Raw genomic sequence first — 17,465 nt, forward strand, 5'->3', positions numbered from 1 at the left:
ATGGCAGCTGCCATAACTTGCCATACCCAATTCACCCTTGGTTAGCCTTCTGGTTGGTCCCTGACTGACCAACCAGCAGGCTCTTTCTGCCTTGTCCCGCCCTGGTTCTTTCTTTTTTATGTTGAATTTGCTAAAACATCATTTTTGGAGAAATAAAAACATTTAAAAACATGCTGAGTCACTATACTGCCACTGAGCAGCTCCATTTTACTGAAACCAAGTTTGAAATTAGAATTCAACACACAGAATAACAATACGAAGCAACTGAATTAAAATGGTAGTGGATCGAGTGTCCCACCAAGACACAGCAACCAGTGGGTGTGAAGAGGGGCGGGACAGCGGGCGGGACTTGACAAAGGGTCCATTGATGCCTCTGAAGGATGTACGTTACCTGAAGTATCGGCGTACGGTGGTGTGAGGCAGGCACGGGTAGCAGGGACAGTAGATTCCGTTGGCGTCGGTGTCCAGCTCAACGGCACAGCGGCCGCAGCCCGCGTAGGTCACGTCGCCGTTCAGCGTCTGGGCGATCTGCTCCAGGGACGAACTGCTGTCCAGAGGCTGCAGCGGTGCATTCTGGGAAGGGCTTCCCTGGAACTGCAGGGCCAAAATTTGAACCCTCAACTCCACGTCACCTTTAGGGATGGGATGATATGAAAATGTCATATCACAATTATTGTGACAGAAGAAATCACGAGTTACGATATTATCGCGATAATCAAAATCCATTATCCTGGGGCGGAACATTTGCCAAAAAATAGCAGATCTACAAGCTCACAATGCGTCGCAATGTGACACGTTGTGAGCTTGTAGATCAGCTATTTTTTGGCAAAGACATTTGATAGAGAGTGAAAAAAGACTGTATCATGTACGTATAGTATAAGTACCTTTTACCAATTATAGAGGGTTTAAGTGGTACTGGATATGCAGCTCGGCAAATAAAAGTTGAATTGATCCCAGTGCATGACGGAGGACGATATCACGATAAATTAAATCTCCACAATACGATTATTGCGAGTGTTTTTTTATCACGATAAACGATAATATCGTTTTAACCTCTTCATAGATTATAATTTAATTGTTTGACAGCACAATCGTCAGTGTATTTTGGATTCATGTCCATTTGTATTTTCAAATATTTAACCACTTGAACTGTCATAATAATATATTTTCCCCTCTACACCAAAGCTCTTTATCGAAAATAGCCAATCTACAAGCTCACAACGCCTCACAGTGCAAGGCGTTGTGAGCTTGTAGATCTGCTATTTTTGGTTAAAGTTCATCTCAGAATATGGACAGGACACTAGTCTAGGGTTCAAGTGGTTAATATAAAAAAGGAGAAAAAAACGTTTCTATTACACAAAGATTTGGCGGCCCCCCTGTAGTAACTCGGAGGACCCCCTAGGGGTCCCGGACCCCCTGTTGAAGACCCCTGCTTTACACCAATAAACACGCACACACACACACACACGCACACACGCACACACACACACACACACACACACACACACACACACACACACACACACACACACCCACCCACCCTCTCACCGGTGTATTTCTGGGAGAGCAGAGTGTGCAGGTCCAGCTCTATGCTGGTGCTGCTGCTGGTTCTGTGGAAGCCCCGGGCGCGGCCGTCGCTGGGGGCCAGGGGCCTCACGGAGCCCCAGGGGGTGGAGTGCAGCTCAGGGAGGTCAGAGGCGGAGCCGTCCCTCACCAGGAGCACGCGGAAGTCCCACACAGCGTCTGCAACATAGGGGTGGACGATATGGTGATGAATATCATTGAGACGATACAATGTCTCCACGTCCACGATATGCCTTTTCAGAGATATCGTATACTGTATATCGTGATACAATGAGGGAGCCTGTTGAATTCATTGCAGAATTTAATTTGAACCTGCATTTTGGTCTAAATCAGTAGTTCTCAAACTTTAAAATGTCAAGGTCTCACCCTTAACTCTGACAGTATACAAATGAAACCAAATGGACCTGTAAAGGTCCATTTAGTTTAATTTGTATACTGTCAGAGTTACATACTTGAAAGGGTCAATTTAGACCTCCCAAAAGGAACCCAGAGAGTCCCTGGACCCCACTTGGAATGGTACCAACTGGACCCACACAGATTCATTTGGTTCCATTTGTACACTCTCAGAGTTATGGTGGTCCTTGAAATTAAGAAAAGTTTGAGAACCACCGGTATTGTAATTGTATAGCAGCAGACATAAAGTCCACATAACCTCGCCTGGAAACCCAGACAAATCTGCCACTGGTCCCTCAGAAGTAACAAGGGACCAATCAGAGCCCAGTATGCAAATACGTGGCAGGTTTATCACCATAGGCATTTTTTTTAATCCGCCCCTTGGAAATGCAGGTTCCACTCAGAGATTCTGATATCTACGCAGTGATATTAGTCTGGCCATGCCAGGCTACACATAAGCAGCCCTGACAGTGCCAGGGGTGTCGCTCCAAATTCGGGGCCCTGGGTAAAAGGATTCACTGTAACGCATTATTACGCATTATTTTGTGCTTTAACTATTGAAAAATAGCAGATACAGTGAGCTTGTAGATCTGCTAAATCTTGAACATTTGTGCAAGTCTTCTATAAATGTCTTCAAAATCTTTCTATGGTTTTTGGAAAAACCTATGTTTCTATGTCAGTGGTACTCAAACTCTTTCATGTGAAGGACCCCCAAAATGATATGTATTTGGCCACAGACCCCCAAAATTTGAGTTACAAATGTTCTTTTAAAAATACATATTCAAAGATGTGCACACATTTTCACGATTTTTCAAAAATAGCAGATCTACAAGCTCTGTGAGCTTGTATATGTGCTATTTTTCAATAGCTAAGGTATAAAATAATGAAGGCCCCTCCACCTTGGGCCCTAGTAACTCAGTCCCACTCCCCCCCCCCCCCCCCCCCCTTGCGACACCCCTGAGTATGGCCATACCAGGCTACACATAAGCAGCCCTGACAGTGTGATAAAACTGTTCCAAATGTGACGGAACCGATCATGGTTCCTCCACGTTGGGCCCTGTTCCGGATCCCATGTGTACAACACAAACCTCTGTCATTGTGCAAGTTAAACATACTTGAGTTCTTGCATCACTGGTACCTTTATTCCTGTTGATGCATGGCAGCCAGTCTAGAGCAGCTCCCCACAGCACTACTGACCCCTGCTGGCCATCCGCCTGCTCTACAGTCAGCACAGCCTTCTGTAGGCCTGCAGAACGCCACCAACCTTCTGCTGCACTCTGCCACGCTAGGACACACACGCACGCACACACGCGCACGCGCACACACACACACACACACACACACACACACACACACACACACACACACACACACACACACACACACACACACACACACACACACACATTTTAATTCTTTATTTGAATCCACAAATTACAATTAATTTACAGGGAAACAAATATTAACGGGTTTGATATTTCATGGACACTTCATGGATATACATAGCACCTTCTTCTCCACACAGACAAACTGCCCATAACTGCTGAAACAGAGCAATATTGTGACAGCTGTTTGGCCTTGGCCTTTGTCATGCCGGCAATTGCTAGACCACTCATGGTCAATTTATGTACATGGCCCAGGCTTCCAAATATGAGTATAGAGAAACGACATCTATACCCAAGATCTGTTATGATTTCAAGCAACGGTTGGTACTTAGAGTGCTTGTCTTGGAAAGCCTGGTCCATGTACAGGTCGAAAACACAACCCACCTCCAAAATCAGAACCTCTCTGTGTCTGGGGTCAACAATACAATGTCTGAGGATAAATAATACACATTAAAGGTTCTACACCATGCATTTAAAAATAGTTAATATCATATTGTTAATGTCCCAAAAAACGTTTTTTTTTTTCTTTTTTTTTTTTTTCAAAAGGTTTGAGGCTAAATTACCATTCCTGAATACAGAGACCCTGTGATTTCTGCCTGGCTTTCAGAGCATTTTCAGCTGCAGTACCACCTTGTCCTGAGTGGGAGGACTGCGCTATTGAGCCCCACCCTCATCCCAGCTCCTCCCCGCCTCCTGCTCAGGCCTGAGCAGGAGGAGGAAAATGTTTGAAAACAGCAGATCTACAAGCTCACAAGGCATCGCCTTGCGACACACTGTGAGCTTGTAGAGGAAGGTATACCTGTGGTGGTGTGTGTGTGCGTGACTCGCAGCAGGGCGTGCACCAGGGTGTGCACCAGGGTGTGTACCTGTGGTGGTGTGTGTGTGCGTGCACCAGGGTGTGTATACCTGTGGTGGTGTGTGTGTGCGTGCACCAGGGTGTGTACCTGTGGTGGTGTGTGTGTGCGTGCACCAGGGTGTGTATACCTGTGGTGGTGTGTGTGTGCGTGCACCAGGGTGTGTATACCTGTGGTGGTGTGTGTGTGCGTGCACCAGGGTGTGTATACCTGTGGTGGTGTGTGTGTGCGTGCACCAGGGTGTATACCTGTGGTGGTGTGTGTGTGTGCGTGACGCGCAGCAGGGCGTGCACCAGGGTGTGTACCTGTGGTGGTGTGTGTGTGCGTGCACCAGGGTGTGTACCTGTGGTGGTGTGTGTGTGCGTGCACCAGGGTGTGTACCTGTGGTGGTGTGTGTGTGCGTGCACCAGGGTGTGTGTACCTGTGGTGGTGTGTGTGTGCGTGCACCAGGGTGTGTACCTGTGGTGGTGTGTGTGTGCGTGCACCAGGGTGTGTACCTGTGGTGGTGTGTGTGTGCGTGACGCGCAGCAGGGCGTGCACCAGGGTGTGTACCTGTGGTGGTATGTGTGTGCGTGCACCAGGGTGTGTACCTGTGGTGGTGTGTGTGTGCGTGCACCAGGGTGTGTATACCTGTGGTGGTGTGTGTGTGCGTGCACCAGGGTGTGTATACCTGTGGTGGTGTGTGTGTGCGTGACACGCAGCAGGGCGTGCACCAGGGTGTGTACCTGTGGTGGTATGTGTGTGCGTGCACCAGGGTGTGTACCTGTGGTGGTGTGTGTGTGCGTGCACCAGGGTGTGTATACCTGTGGTGGTGTGTGTGTGCGTGCACCAGGGTGTGTATACCTGTGGTGGTGTGTGTGTGCGTGACACGCAGCAGGGCGTGCACCAGGGTGTGTGCTCTGAGGAAGCGCAGGCGGGCGTAGGGGAGGCTCTGGCCAGGGTGCTGCCGGGCATGGGGGGGCAGGGCGGCCAGGAGGGGGCGCCGTTCACGCACATACCCACACAGAGAGCGCAGGGTATGACCGGGTATGTTCTGGTTCTGGGGGGCTGGAGAGAGAGAGAGAGAGAGAGAGAGAGAGAGAGAGAGAGAGAGAGAGACAGACAGACAGACAGACAGACAGACAGACAGACAGACAGAGAGACAGAGATGGTAAATGGTGCATATATATAGCGCCTTTATCCATTGTGTATTACATGTACCGATTCATACACACATTCATACACCGATGGCGGAGGAAACCATGCAAGGCACCAACCTGCTCACCGGGAGCAACTAGGGGTTCAGAGTCTTGCTCAAGGACTCTTCCACACTAACTCTGAGGGAGCCCGGGATCGAACTGGGAACCCTTCAGGAACCCTCAATGTTCTAATGACGGCTTCTCTACCCCTGAGCCACTGATAACGAGCTGGCAATAACTTAAAGACATCGTTCCAAAGACAATAATGTGATGACCAGCAGTGGTTCCCTATGAAGACATTAGGAATGCGAAAAAAACAAAATAAAAACATCCATGAATTCAAGTCTGCATGGGGTGAGTAATCGAAAATGTTGGGGGGTCATTTTGGGGGTGAACGATCCCTTTAATGGGGAGAGATGGCAATGTAGATCACTGTTTCACAAACTGTGGGTGGGAACCCATTTGTGGGTCGCGGAAAAACATTTTCATGGACACATAACACTTTGCTCAAATGGCAAGGAAAAGAGCTAAATACATACTCAAAACAGTCGTTCTTCTGTCTGTCTGTCTGTCTCTCTCTCTCTCACTCTCTCTCTTCCAAAATAACTCAAAACAACTGTGTAATATAACATTGACAACAGCTCCACCTGGTGGTGATGAGGTGGCAGTAATCTGTCCCAGGTTCAGCAGTCTGCTGGCGTAGTTGGTTTGAAGGACGGTCTCTCCTCTCCATTTATCCCTGTTCACCTCCACTCCTGAACACACACACATGCATGCACGCACGCACGCACGCACGCACACACTACTGTCATGCCAACATAGAGGTGCTGCTATGCAGGCCAGGATTTAGGGCGTTATAGGGTTAGAGCAGGTTACATTTAATTAGAGCTAGATTACAGGAAAGGTCTTCAACAGGGGGTCTGGGACCCCTAGGGGGTCCTCAGAGTTACTACAGGGGGCCCTCCACATCTTTGTGTGATAGAAGCCCTTTGTCTCCTTTTTGATATTAACAATGCACTTGAACCCTAGCGTCCATATTCTGAGAACTTTAGCCAAAAATAGCACATCTACAATCTCACAACGCCTCGCTTGTAGATCGGCTATTTTCGGCCAAGAGCTTTGGTCTATTGGGGAAAAAGAGCAGACTAAGTACATAGTGAAAGGTCAAGTATTGGCGGTTCAAGTGGTTAAATATCTGAAAACAAATAATAATTAACATGAATCCAAAATACACTGATGATTGTGCTGTCAAATAATGAAACTATATGGAATCTATGAAAAGGTTGTGGGGGTCCCTGCTTCATCTCTCTCTCAACTAAGGGGTCCTTGGCCTGAAAACGTTGAAGACCCCTGCTCTACAGGACAGATTACCTGTGATGAGCATCACATCTCCAGGATAGACGGTCAGAGCCCAGAACGCCGCCTGTCGCCATAGCACCACCTTCATCTCAACTCCTGACTGGTCCGTCACAACGATGGAAGCCAGGGGAATGCTAGTCCCTGCCAGCACCCCCCTTTTCACCTTCAATCAATCAATCAATCAATCAATCAATCAATCAATCAATCAATCAATCATCGTTGTCATCCAGAATCCTTGGACTTCATCTTCATGTTTCAACTTTTTTTCGTAAATGAATGGCCTACTTGGGTGTTCAAAATTGTCCCACAAAAATAGCCAGAATATTTAACTATTTCTGAAAAGGTTTGAAACGAAAGTGGTTAAGAGTGTCTGGGTTTTATAAATATTGTACCAATGAAAAGTATTAACAAGAGCTTGAGACTACTAACTAATAATTGGATCCGTCGAACCACAGGTTATTTTTATTTATTTTTTACTGAAAAGTAACACTTTTGGAAATGTAAGGTTTACGACAAAAGCAAAATAGGCAATCTATTGCATCGCATTGCTATCTTTTCAAACATGGTCAATTTCCGCCTCTATGAAATGCCCAAAATAGGGTTGAAAGTGGTTTTATACAAGTTAATAAATGTGTCCTTATCGCCCCTATACTCAGCTTCTCTATTTTTTGTTAAAACCCCCCAAAAACAAACAAACAACAGAGCACCAACCTGAACCTCCTTGAGGTGACACGGGTGGACCACCACCACCAGGACAGAGTATCTGACCCCTGGAGAAACGCAGCGCACCACAAGTGTTGTAGGACCTTGTATTGTGATGCCAGTCTGCACTGCTGCTGCTGCATGTGAGGACGTGTCCCTCCTAGATAGAACACACAGACGCAGGAAAACTGAACGTGAGTTTTGAAGGCCAATGTGCATCAAATCTGACCATTGGTTTTGAAAGCTAATATGTTTTTACATGAATATAGCTATTCTCATTACAAAGAATAAATAAATCCAAAGCAGCGACTACTTCTCGACTGGCTGAGGCTCACGCAATCATACCTGACGACTACTGGTGCTACAGGTTGCTCTGGACGCGCTTCAGCGGTGGTGACCTTCAGAGACGTCCGAGCTCTCTTGCGATCGGGGGATCCGGACGGAGGAGAGCGTGACTTGGCCAGGCACTTACGAGGACGAGGAGGAGGTGACGGAGGAGTCAACCTGAACACCCTGGAGTCGCCTCCTCCTCCTCCTCCTACCACCACCTCCTGTCTCTTCTCCCCTAGGGCTGTCACCATTACAACATTTTTTAAGTTGCGATTAACGATTTAAAGGACAACTTTGTTCATATTTTAGATAGTCATTAGAGAAAATAAAAGATGAGTGTTCAAATGTTTTCAGTTACTTCATCTATCGTTTTAGTGATTTGCATGCATTCCCCCAGGTAGTGGGCATGCATGCAAGTGGCTAATTATGTCTTTTTAGACACAATACGTGTACGGTGCTGTACCTGCTCCTGCAGCCCTGTGCGGGATCCCCTCGGCCAGCTGCGAGCAGAGCAGCCCGTCCGGGGTGACTTCCAGGATCACACCCCCCTGTTGGGCCTCCACCGCCAGGCTGGCCGCCATGGGCTCAGAGAAGAGCTCCATGGAGCCTGGCTGGTGGCTACCAGCCTGCTGCCTTCTGGGAGACTGAGTGGAGGCTTCTGGGCTGTAATAAATAAGAATACAATTCATTTATATAGCACTTTTCAAAGTTTTTGTTGCTTTTTCTCATCCTTTTCTCCCCATTTTAGTCGTTATTCCAATTGATTCATTCCCTCATACGTTTGTCACTGCTGTTGGGGAGAGTGTTTTTAGCAGGTCTTTCAGTCCGAGTGTATCAAAAAAAGCAACCGGGTTAAGGCAGCGGAAGCTTGTGATTGGCTGTGCGGAGGTGCCGAAACCTAACCTTAACCCTAACCTCAGTAAAACTAACGCTGGTGAAATGCTAACCTGCCGATGCTGGTGAATGCTAACCTGGTGAATGTTAAACTGGTCCGACCAACGGCGCTTAACCCAGTTGCTTTTTTGATACCCTCGGACTGAAAGACCTGCAAAAAACACTCTGCCACTGCTGTTGTATCCTACTGACTCACCTGCCAGTGAGGAGCCCCCACCGGGAGGACTCAGAGCCTTCGCCCTACTCCTCCCGGGCCAACACTCCTTGCTGACAGGTGCCCTTAATGAGCTATTGACTTCCATCACCCACCTGTAGAGTTCGGGGGTACTGGAGGAGATGGACGCAGGTGTGGAGCCGGCCCGTTTAGGTGGAGTTTCAGGAGGACACGGCGGTGCTGTGGCAGGGGTGGGGGTGGAGGTCTCGGCACTATAGAGCTCAGGCGAGGTGGAGGAGTTGTATATTTGGGGCGTCGGTCGGGGAGATGGCGTAGAGATTTGTTTGGGTGGGGTTTGTGGAGGAGGTGGTGTCATGGCCTCGGCACGTTCGCAGACTCCACCTGAACACGCCGCCACGTGTTCAGGTGGAGTCTGCGAAGGCGCGAATGTCGTAGGTTTGCGCGCCGCCGTCTTGTCGGGGCTGTGTCCTGATTGGCCGACGTGTCTGCCTCTCAACATCAAGGCCTGGCTGTGCGTCCACGAGCAGAGGAAGTCCGTCTGGACGGACAGAGACGGGCTGACCCTCCTCGCTCCTTCTGGGTCGGGCTGTCCCAAAGGGAAGCAGATGTCCAGGTACTCGTGAACGGACTCCGAGCATGGCGCCTCCTCCTCCTCCTCTTCTGCGGCCCTCGATTGGTCAGCCTTCTCGCCGTGAAGAAGAACCGCCTCCTCGGTTGTAATTAAATGGGTTGTTGTTATTAAACTCCCGGCTCCAGGTTGCTCAGCCGTCATGGCGCTGCTGCTACTGGTGGGATGCTGGTTCTCCTTATCTGCTGTGGATTGATAGGACATCAAGGTTATTATACTCAACTGAAATTGAGTAATTGGTTATTTTAATTCAGTTTATTTTTATTTTTATAGTATCTTGTTTATTACCATATCTTCTTTCTTAGAAGAACGCTCGCCGCGGGTCAAATCAGGCGACCTCGGAGCAGTCGCCACTATAGGTATTCCTAAACGTAACCTCTGTAAAACCATGCCTAAACCTAACCTTATTCCAAACGTAACCTCAGTAAAACCATGCCTAAACCTAAACTTATTCCTAAAAGTAACGCCAGTAAAATTATGCAGAACCCTTAACTTATTGCTACTGTAACCTTAACCTGATTTAAACAAATGAATACAAGAATACAGCTGAGGGCGAGCTCAGCTTTTTTTTAAAGTGTGTTTTGGAGTGAGTGTACCGGTTACCAAACTAAGTACTAAGGGTCCGTGTATCTAAGACTAAATAAAAACTAAACTAAAACTAAGCCTTTTCAAAATATAACAAGAAAACTACACCAAGCCAGCATTCAGATAAAAAAGCGAATTAAAACTAAACACGAAACTTGAAAACATAACGCCAAAAAGGAAAAAAAATGTTAAAAAACAAAAAGGCTGGGGCGGCAAGTGTAGCGGTCCAGGCACCTGACAGCGTGTCGCAGGTTCGACCCCCGATCCCATCCCTCTATCCCCATTTCCTGTCAGACTACTGTTCACTATCCATAAAAGGCAGAAAAAGCTCCAAGAATATCTTAATAAATAAATAAAAATAGTAATAATAATGAAAACTGTAATAACCTTGCTGAGCATCCTGGACTGCTGCTGTCCTGTGAGTGCACTGGTTTGCCTCGGTGCTCTGTGCTGTCTTGGGCCTGAGTTTGCCTCCATGCCAGCAGAGCTCCATGGTCCTCCAGGGACCAGGGGGGCCTTCCTCTGCCTGCTCCCCAGCCTCGCACACCGAGGCTGGGCTGCCAGAGGCACGAGGAGGGGCCCCCATGAACACATGGACCGCCGGGCCTGCCGCGGTGAACTGTTGTTCCTCCTGAGCCGTCATTAAATTCCCCACAGTTTGCTGCTGCTCAGTGCTGCTGCTGCTGCTGGTGTGATACCGCTGTTCATTATCTGGAATCCATAGGACATGGAGGTTATTTATTATACGGATTTGAAAATAAATAATTAATTAATTGTATTGTATTGATATCTCTACAGATTGGACAAAATAAAATACAAATCACTAGTAAGATCACCCTAAGGGCGAGGTCGCGCTGAGACCACATGAGACTGACACAATATGTCCATTTATGGGCATTCCCAGATATGGGCTTAATATTGATGACATCATGGATCTCCATATATGGTGCATAAAAGGGACAAGGGCAGCCATATGGAGTGTGACATGAGGCATGACTGACTGACATGAATGACTGATTTTGTCTTTCTTTTAAGATATGTTTTGGGGCTTTTATACCTTTATTGATAGGTCAGTAGACTGACAGGAAATGGGGAGAGAGATGGGGAGGGACATGCAGCAATGGTAGTCGCGATCGGGGCTCGAACCAGCTACATGCTGTCAGGCTACACTGAGCCTATGTGGTATGTGCCTGGACCGGTAGGCCAGCGGGCACCATGAGGCAGAGGTACTAACTTCTCCCTACGGTCGCAATTACAGTAAAAGCGGCATAGTGCCGCTATTTCAGTGTCAACTTTACAAAGAAAACATGAACTAACTGAAACTGTATTGTGACTAACTAAAATCGTAGAATGTCATACACATACAGTAAGCCTAGTAGTTTGGGTGGATATGAAATCTCTGTCTTCTCTTTTTCACAGTTAATTCACAGTTGTTCTGAGCTTGGTGAATCTCGCCCCTGACTATCCCCATATTACAATTAAAAAGGAATAAGAATGAAACTAACACCAAAACTATTCAAAACCTAACTAACATTTTAAACAAAAAGTCAAAAGGAAACAAGAATAAAAGCTATAATAACCATTCTCTGTGCTCCGTGCTGTACTGGGCCTGAGTTTACCTCCATGCCAGCGGAGCTCCATGGTCCTCCATGGACCAGGGGGGCCTTCCTCTCCCTGCTCCCCGGCCCCAGACACAGAGGCTGGGCCGGCAGGGAGGCGAGGGGCCCCCATGAACACATGGACCTGTGGCTTCTTGTCTGACATGCTGGAACAATGTCCTGGGAGACACACAGAGGGAGAGGGAATAATGCTGTTTACTACTGCAGACACAGCGGAGCGTTTGCAGCTTTAGTCTTTTGTGCAGACCATTTCTTCTGCTGTTAGTCTTGCACCTGGGCCACGGAAGTGCGTGCACTGTCTTTTTCAAGAGGACTTATATAACATGATTGTGTATGACAAATTACCCCCGCTTTTGTTATCCAACGTTGTATTCATTTCCCAGTTTCTATCACACTGGCTTTAATCCTAAAGGTTGAGCCTGTTACTGTGTGAAAGCAAAAAAGAGGCTCATCATGTTACAGTACATGCTGCACCATCATGACTCAGCGAAAACGTGTAATGGTGATTGAGTGAGTCGATGTATGTAGACCAGGAACAATGCTATGGTCCTGACCAGGCACGTGCACACATACTGTAGACATCAAAAGGGGCTTGAGCCCCTGCCCTTTTATCCGTCTGTAAAAAGTGCCCTCTCCAGACCATGAATGCAGTTTTACTGCCCCGCCCCCCCTTTCCATGCCATACCTGAAGGCAGCATTCAAGATAATTGCCTTGTCCAAACCTGAACTTGAACTTGAATGCAGCATCTCATGTTGAAAGAATTGCCCTATCTGTGTAGGAGTCAATGCCGTTACGCCACATCTCCAGTATCCACTTGATTATGTTATTGTTTAGTGTGGTATCAGGCACCGAAAATAGCCGACCTCCAAGCTGCAACGCGTTGTGAGCTTGGAGGTCTGCTATTTTCAAGATTTTCACCAAAAGGCCTTTTTAGAAATGTCAGCCCCTGTCCCTGGCCCTCACACACATGGTAACAATAAGAGAGCACAATTATTCGGCTTAATGTTCTGCAGTCCTTCAATGGCTATTTTCTTTTCTTCACCCAAATAAACCTCGCTCTATGCCACCTCCCCAACCGACAAACAGACACATACAACTCCCGACATCTAACCAATCATAAGGGGTTTGCTGTATGGGTGGAGTCGTCACATGAGGCTATGATGAGAATACACAGACAGTAAGTACACTCGTTTGGATTGATGAAGGTGCTTAGTTTGAGAGAGGTCTGGATGATAGTAGAGAGAGACAGAAAGGCAGGGAACTATCGATTCTTTTCTGAGTGACATTTTTTTCGTTTCATTTCTTTTTTTTTAAAGATTTGTTTTTTTGGGCTTTTTATGCCTTTATTTGATAGGACAGTAGGCTGACAGGAAATGGGGAGAGATGGGGAATGATAAGTGGCAAAGGTCGTCCAGATCAGGAATCGAACCGGCGACGCCAGCAGGCATCATAGCCTAGTATGTGGTATGCGCATTGACCACCAGGCCAGCGGGCGCCCCTCGTTTCATTTTTTGATTGATCAAATTAGTCAATTAAGAAATAAAAACGGCAAAACTAGCCGATCTACAAGATTAAAACATGTTGCGTCGCCACAAATTGTGAGCTTGTAGATTTACCATTTTCCCTATTTTTCAAAATCAATGATTTATTTTGTTATGAAATGGATTCCTTTGATTAACTGTTGCACCCTTACACCCTTAGGACCGATTCACACTCCACTTTTAGAGCCAAATGTATTTTTTGTTTCGGTGAGTCAAACTTTGTTGGCTCAGGGCACCCCTGTAAATACCGATTTCATCCACGGCACCCCTGAATTACATTGCTACTTTATAGCACCTAAGACTTGAGAGGAAATATCCGTTTCCATTACAGGACAGGTTGGAAGTGATTTTATGCTTGGCATTTAACCACTCTGGGGGGGAACATTCGTCAAAAATAGCCAATCTACAAACTCACAACACAACACATCGCAACGCAACGCGTTGTGAGCTTGTAGATCGGCTATTTTTGAAGAAGAGATGTGGTGTAGATTGAAAAAGAACGCACAACTTAGGTCCGTTTCACTACGTATAGTGGATCTAACTCCTGGACTTGTGTGATGGCACCCTAGGGTGCCACGTCACCCAGTGTAGGAAACACTGCTATAGGATTCACCCTGTAGACCCCCTGATGGGCTGACGAGGTCAGAGGTCACTTGGGCCTCTTGCACATGTTGTGGACAACGTGACCCCTGCTCGCCTGCTACACATGCACGCAGTCACGCACACGCACACACACGCGCACACACACACACACACACACACACACACACACACACACACACACACACACACACACACACACACACACACACACACACACACACACACACACACACACACACACACACACACACGTCATGAACAAGATATGGACTTGTAAGAATGGGACCCAGCATCAAGGGTTGGATTGGGGGGTTAGATCAACACTGATTCCCGAGCGCGGCACGGCTGCAGCTCACCTCTCCAAGAGATGGGTCAAATGCGGAGAACAAATGTTGCATACAGCAATGTATCTGACAAATAGTAGGGAGCTTGTAGATAGGCTACTTTTGCTGTGCAATGTGCAACATGCTTCCATGGAAAGACATGCTGGCTGACTTCCACGGAATCCAAATGACCGAAATCAGTGGCGCTCATGCATTGCACTGAGTTGTAGTTGTAGTGAGGTGCTCCTGTGCTGGTATGCCAGCTGGTCAACACATCACACACACATGAGGTATTTACTGGCTCAATGTCAAGAGCAGAGCAGCCACATGCAAAGTTACCAACCAAAGTTATATAGTAATATTTCAAAAGAAAGAGGAAAATTGATATGCTATTGTCACAATTCAAATATCATCACAGTATCAATATGGAGGTATTTGGCCAAAAATATAGTGGTATTTGATTTTATAACCCAGCCCTAGTGAGTGAGTGTGTGTGTGTGTGTGTGTGTGTGTGTGTGTGTGTGTGTGTGTGTGTGTGTGTGTGTGTGTGTGTGTGTGTGTGTGTGTGTGTGCGCGTGCGCACATGAGTATGTTAGAGAAAGACTGTGTATATGTATGTGTGTGTGAGTGTGTTGTAGGGTATAGTTCAATGTCAGCAGGTCAGTATGTTTTAGCTGACAGATACAGAATAAGGGCTTCCTGAGTCCAGATAAAGGTATATCGACAGCAACGATGTAGCTACACCGTTGCTGTCGGGCAGAAACCTTGTATCTCCATATTTCTATACCTTTGACAGTATGTGTGCTCATTCATTTGTGAGCTTCTTCGTCACACACGCGCGTGTCACACAAAAGCAGCGGAAATAGCCGGCCTACGTACAAGTTCACAATGTGTAGCATTGATTGTGACGGGTTGTAGAATTTGTAGATCTGCTATTTTACATTTTGAAAGTTGTTAAGTGTGTCTATGGGTTTTATAAATATTGAACCAAGGAAAGGTATTAGGAGCTCGTGACTCTGTCGGGTAGAAACCTCATATGTCACATGTCCAAACAGGATTCAAATTTAAAGACATTGTGCCGTGACTTGTTTCCCCCTGCAACATAATCATCAGGTATTATGATTATACTGTGTACAGAAAGTGTTAAAATGACGTGTTTATGTGGCCACACCCACCTGTTCATTAAGTAAACCTGGTTGTCAGGTGGGTGGTGATTGGTGACCCAGTTGAAATTGGCCACACCCACAATGGAAAGGGATGATATTATGAGGTCATCATATCAGTGTATTTCAATTGGGCCTTTTGACTCAGAGGCTTTCATGAAGTAACCAAAAATACACATATTTGCATATTATAACCATTATAATTTTGATTATCGCGATAATATCGTAAATCGCGATTTCTTTTACTAGTGTGTCACAGGACTAGATCTACAAATTCTACAACCCGTCACAAGGGGCGGCTTAGCTCAGGGGTAGAGAAACTGGTATTAGAGCACGAAGGGTATAAATCCCGAAGGGTTCCCAGTTCGAATCCGGGCTCCCCCTGAGTTAATGTCGAAGGGTCCTTGGGCAAGACTCTGAACCCCTAATTGCCTCCGGTGAGTAGGTTGGTGCCTTGCATGGCTTCCTCCGCCACCGGTGTATGAATGTGTGTGTGAATGGGTGAATGTAATGCACAATCTATGTAAAGCGCTTTGGATTAAAAGCGCTATATAAATGCACCATTTACCATTTATTTTACAGGATGTCACAGGCACAGCTCCAGGGCACACGTCTGCCTTTCCTCCATTATGACATGACTTGTTTTGTCTCCCATCTGCAGAGACCCAATCTGCAGAGACCTCTGTGTGTGTGTGTGTGTGTGTGTGTGTGTGCGTGTGTGTGTGTGCGCGTGCGTGCGTGTGTGCGTGCGTGCGTGCGTGCGTGTGGAACAAAGCGCTGCAGGGCAAGAAAAAGTATAACCCTGTATAAAAGTAATATGGATTAATATGTACTAACTCAGGGGTCTTCAACATTTTCAGGCCAAGGACCCCTTAGTTGAGAGAGAGATGAAGCAGGGACCACCACATTGGAACCATAGATTCCATATAGTTTCATTGTTTGACAGCACAATAATCAGTGTATTTTGGATTCATGTCAATTTGTGATTTCAGATATTTAACCACTTGAACCGTCAATACTTAATAAACTTGACCTTTCACTCAGCTCTTTTTCCCAGATCTACATGCCTACAACGCCTCGCAGCGCGAGGCATTGTGAGCTTGTAGATCTGCTATTTGTTTGGCTACAGTTCTCAGAATGTGGACACTAGGGTTCAAGTTGTTAATATAAAAAGAATTGGAAAATTTGGAGGACCCCCTGTAGTAGCTCTGAAGACCCCCTAGGGGTCCCTGACCCCCTGCACTAACGTGTAAGACAGTTAAGCTTACTAGAAATCTCCCTGGTGGTGAGCTATTTGCACTGGATCCTTTCCAAAAGGAAGAGGACGTGAAACTGCTGTGTGTTTTTTCATCCTTGGTGGTCAGAGGGTTCACAGTTAGAGACAGGACACTTAATGTGTAGCCAACTCCTGGCCGTCGAGATAATTATTTGCACAAAAACAGAAAATACGTTTGTCAACTGCCTTGTTTAATGAATAAAATGTAATGTTGTCCAATAATCTGTATGGTAGAGTATTAATACAATATTAACTTAAACAATTGGTGTGGTTGTATTTTGTCTCCTTTAATGCTCTTCTATTGAGATATTTAGATTATGTCAAGGGTCTAGAGCAGGGGACTTCAATGTTTTTCAGCCAAGGACACCTAAGCTGACAGAGGGATAATTGTTTTGCTGAATACACTTTTACATCGATTTCATAGATTCAGTTTCATAGACTTGTTTGACTGCACTATCATGTTGCATTCGTCTTAATGTGTATTTTCAATCATTTAACTACTTAAACCGTCAAAACTTGACATTTCACTCTTTGCTTAGTCTGCTCTTTATTTTTTGCCCCCTACACCAAACCTCTTTGCAAAGTAGCAGATCTAAAAGCTCATTGTGAGCTTGTAGATCTACTATTTTGGGCTAAAGTTCTCATCCGAATAGGGATGCTAAGGTTAATGTAAAAAAAAAGAAAAAAAAAAGGTTCCAATCCTAGGGTTAGGTCTCTATCAAACAGGGGGTGGTGTTGTGCAGTCTGGCTTATTAACCAGGCTAGGTCAAGAGGTCAAGATTCAATTCATCCCCTGAGCAAGCAGGGAGGCTCTATTAGCTCAGTGATAAAACAATTCAGCACTTGCGCAGGAAACCGGGTTCGAATCCGTG

General features: G+C 46.3%; 1 protein-coding gene across 1 annotated transcript in view; it reads right to left on the minus strand.

Annotated features, from left to right (window-relative positions):
- Positions 1–11,831, minus strand: part of shld2 (shieldin complex subunit 2) — a gene marked incomplete at its 5' end in the record, with an annotated part of 15,346 nt that extends 3,515 nt beyond the window's left edge. Inside the window, 12 exons of the mRNA XM_080740563.1 lie at positions 392–632; positions 1,549–1,743; positions 3,116–3,262; positions 5,060–5,263; positions 6,042–6,149; positions 6,766–6,916; positions 7,465–7,615; positions 7,801–8,026; positions 8,249–8,448; positions 8,989–9,664; positions 10,455–10,778; positions 11,648–11,831. Of these exons, the coding sequence (XP_080596689.1) occupies positions 392–632; positions 1,549–1,743; positions 3,116–3,262; positions 5,060–5,263; positions 6,042–6,149; positions 6,766–6,916; positions 7,465–7,615; positions 7,801–8,026; positions 8,249–8,448; positions 8,989–9,664; positions 10,455–10,778; positions 11,648–11,831 (2,807 nt within the window). The remainder of the gene's footprint in view (positions 1–391; positions 633–1,548; positions 1,744–3,115; positions 3,263–5,059; positions 5,264–6,041; positions 6,150–6,765; positions 6,917–7,464; positions 7,616–7,800; positions 8,027–8,248; positions 8,449–8,988; positions 9,665–10,454; positions 10,779–11,647) is intronic.
- Positions 11,832–17,465: the final 5,634 nt, after the last annotated feature.

The sequence above is a fragment of the Nannobrachium achirus genome, assembly GCF_963921795.1.
Source record: "Nannobrachium achirus genome assembly, chromosome: 13".
Lineage (NCBI taxonomy): Eukaryota > Metazoa > Chordata > Actinopteri > Myctophiformes > Myctophidae > Nannobrachium > Nannobrachium achirus.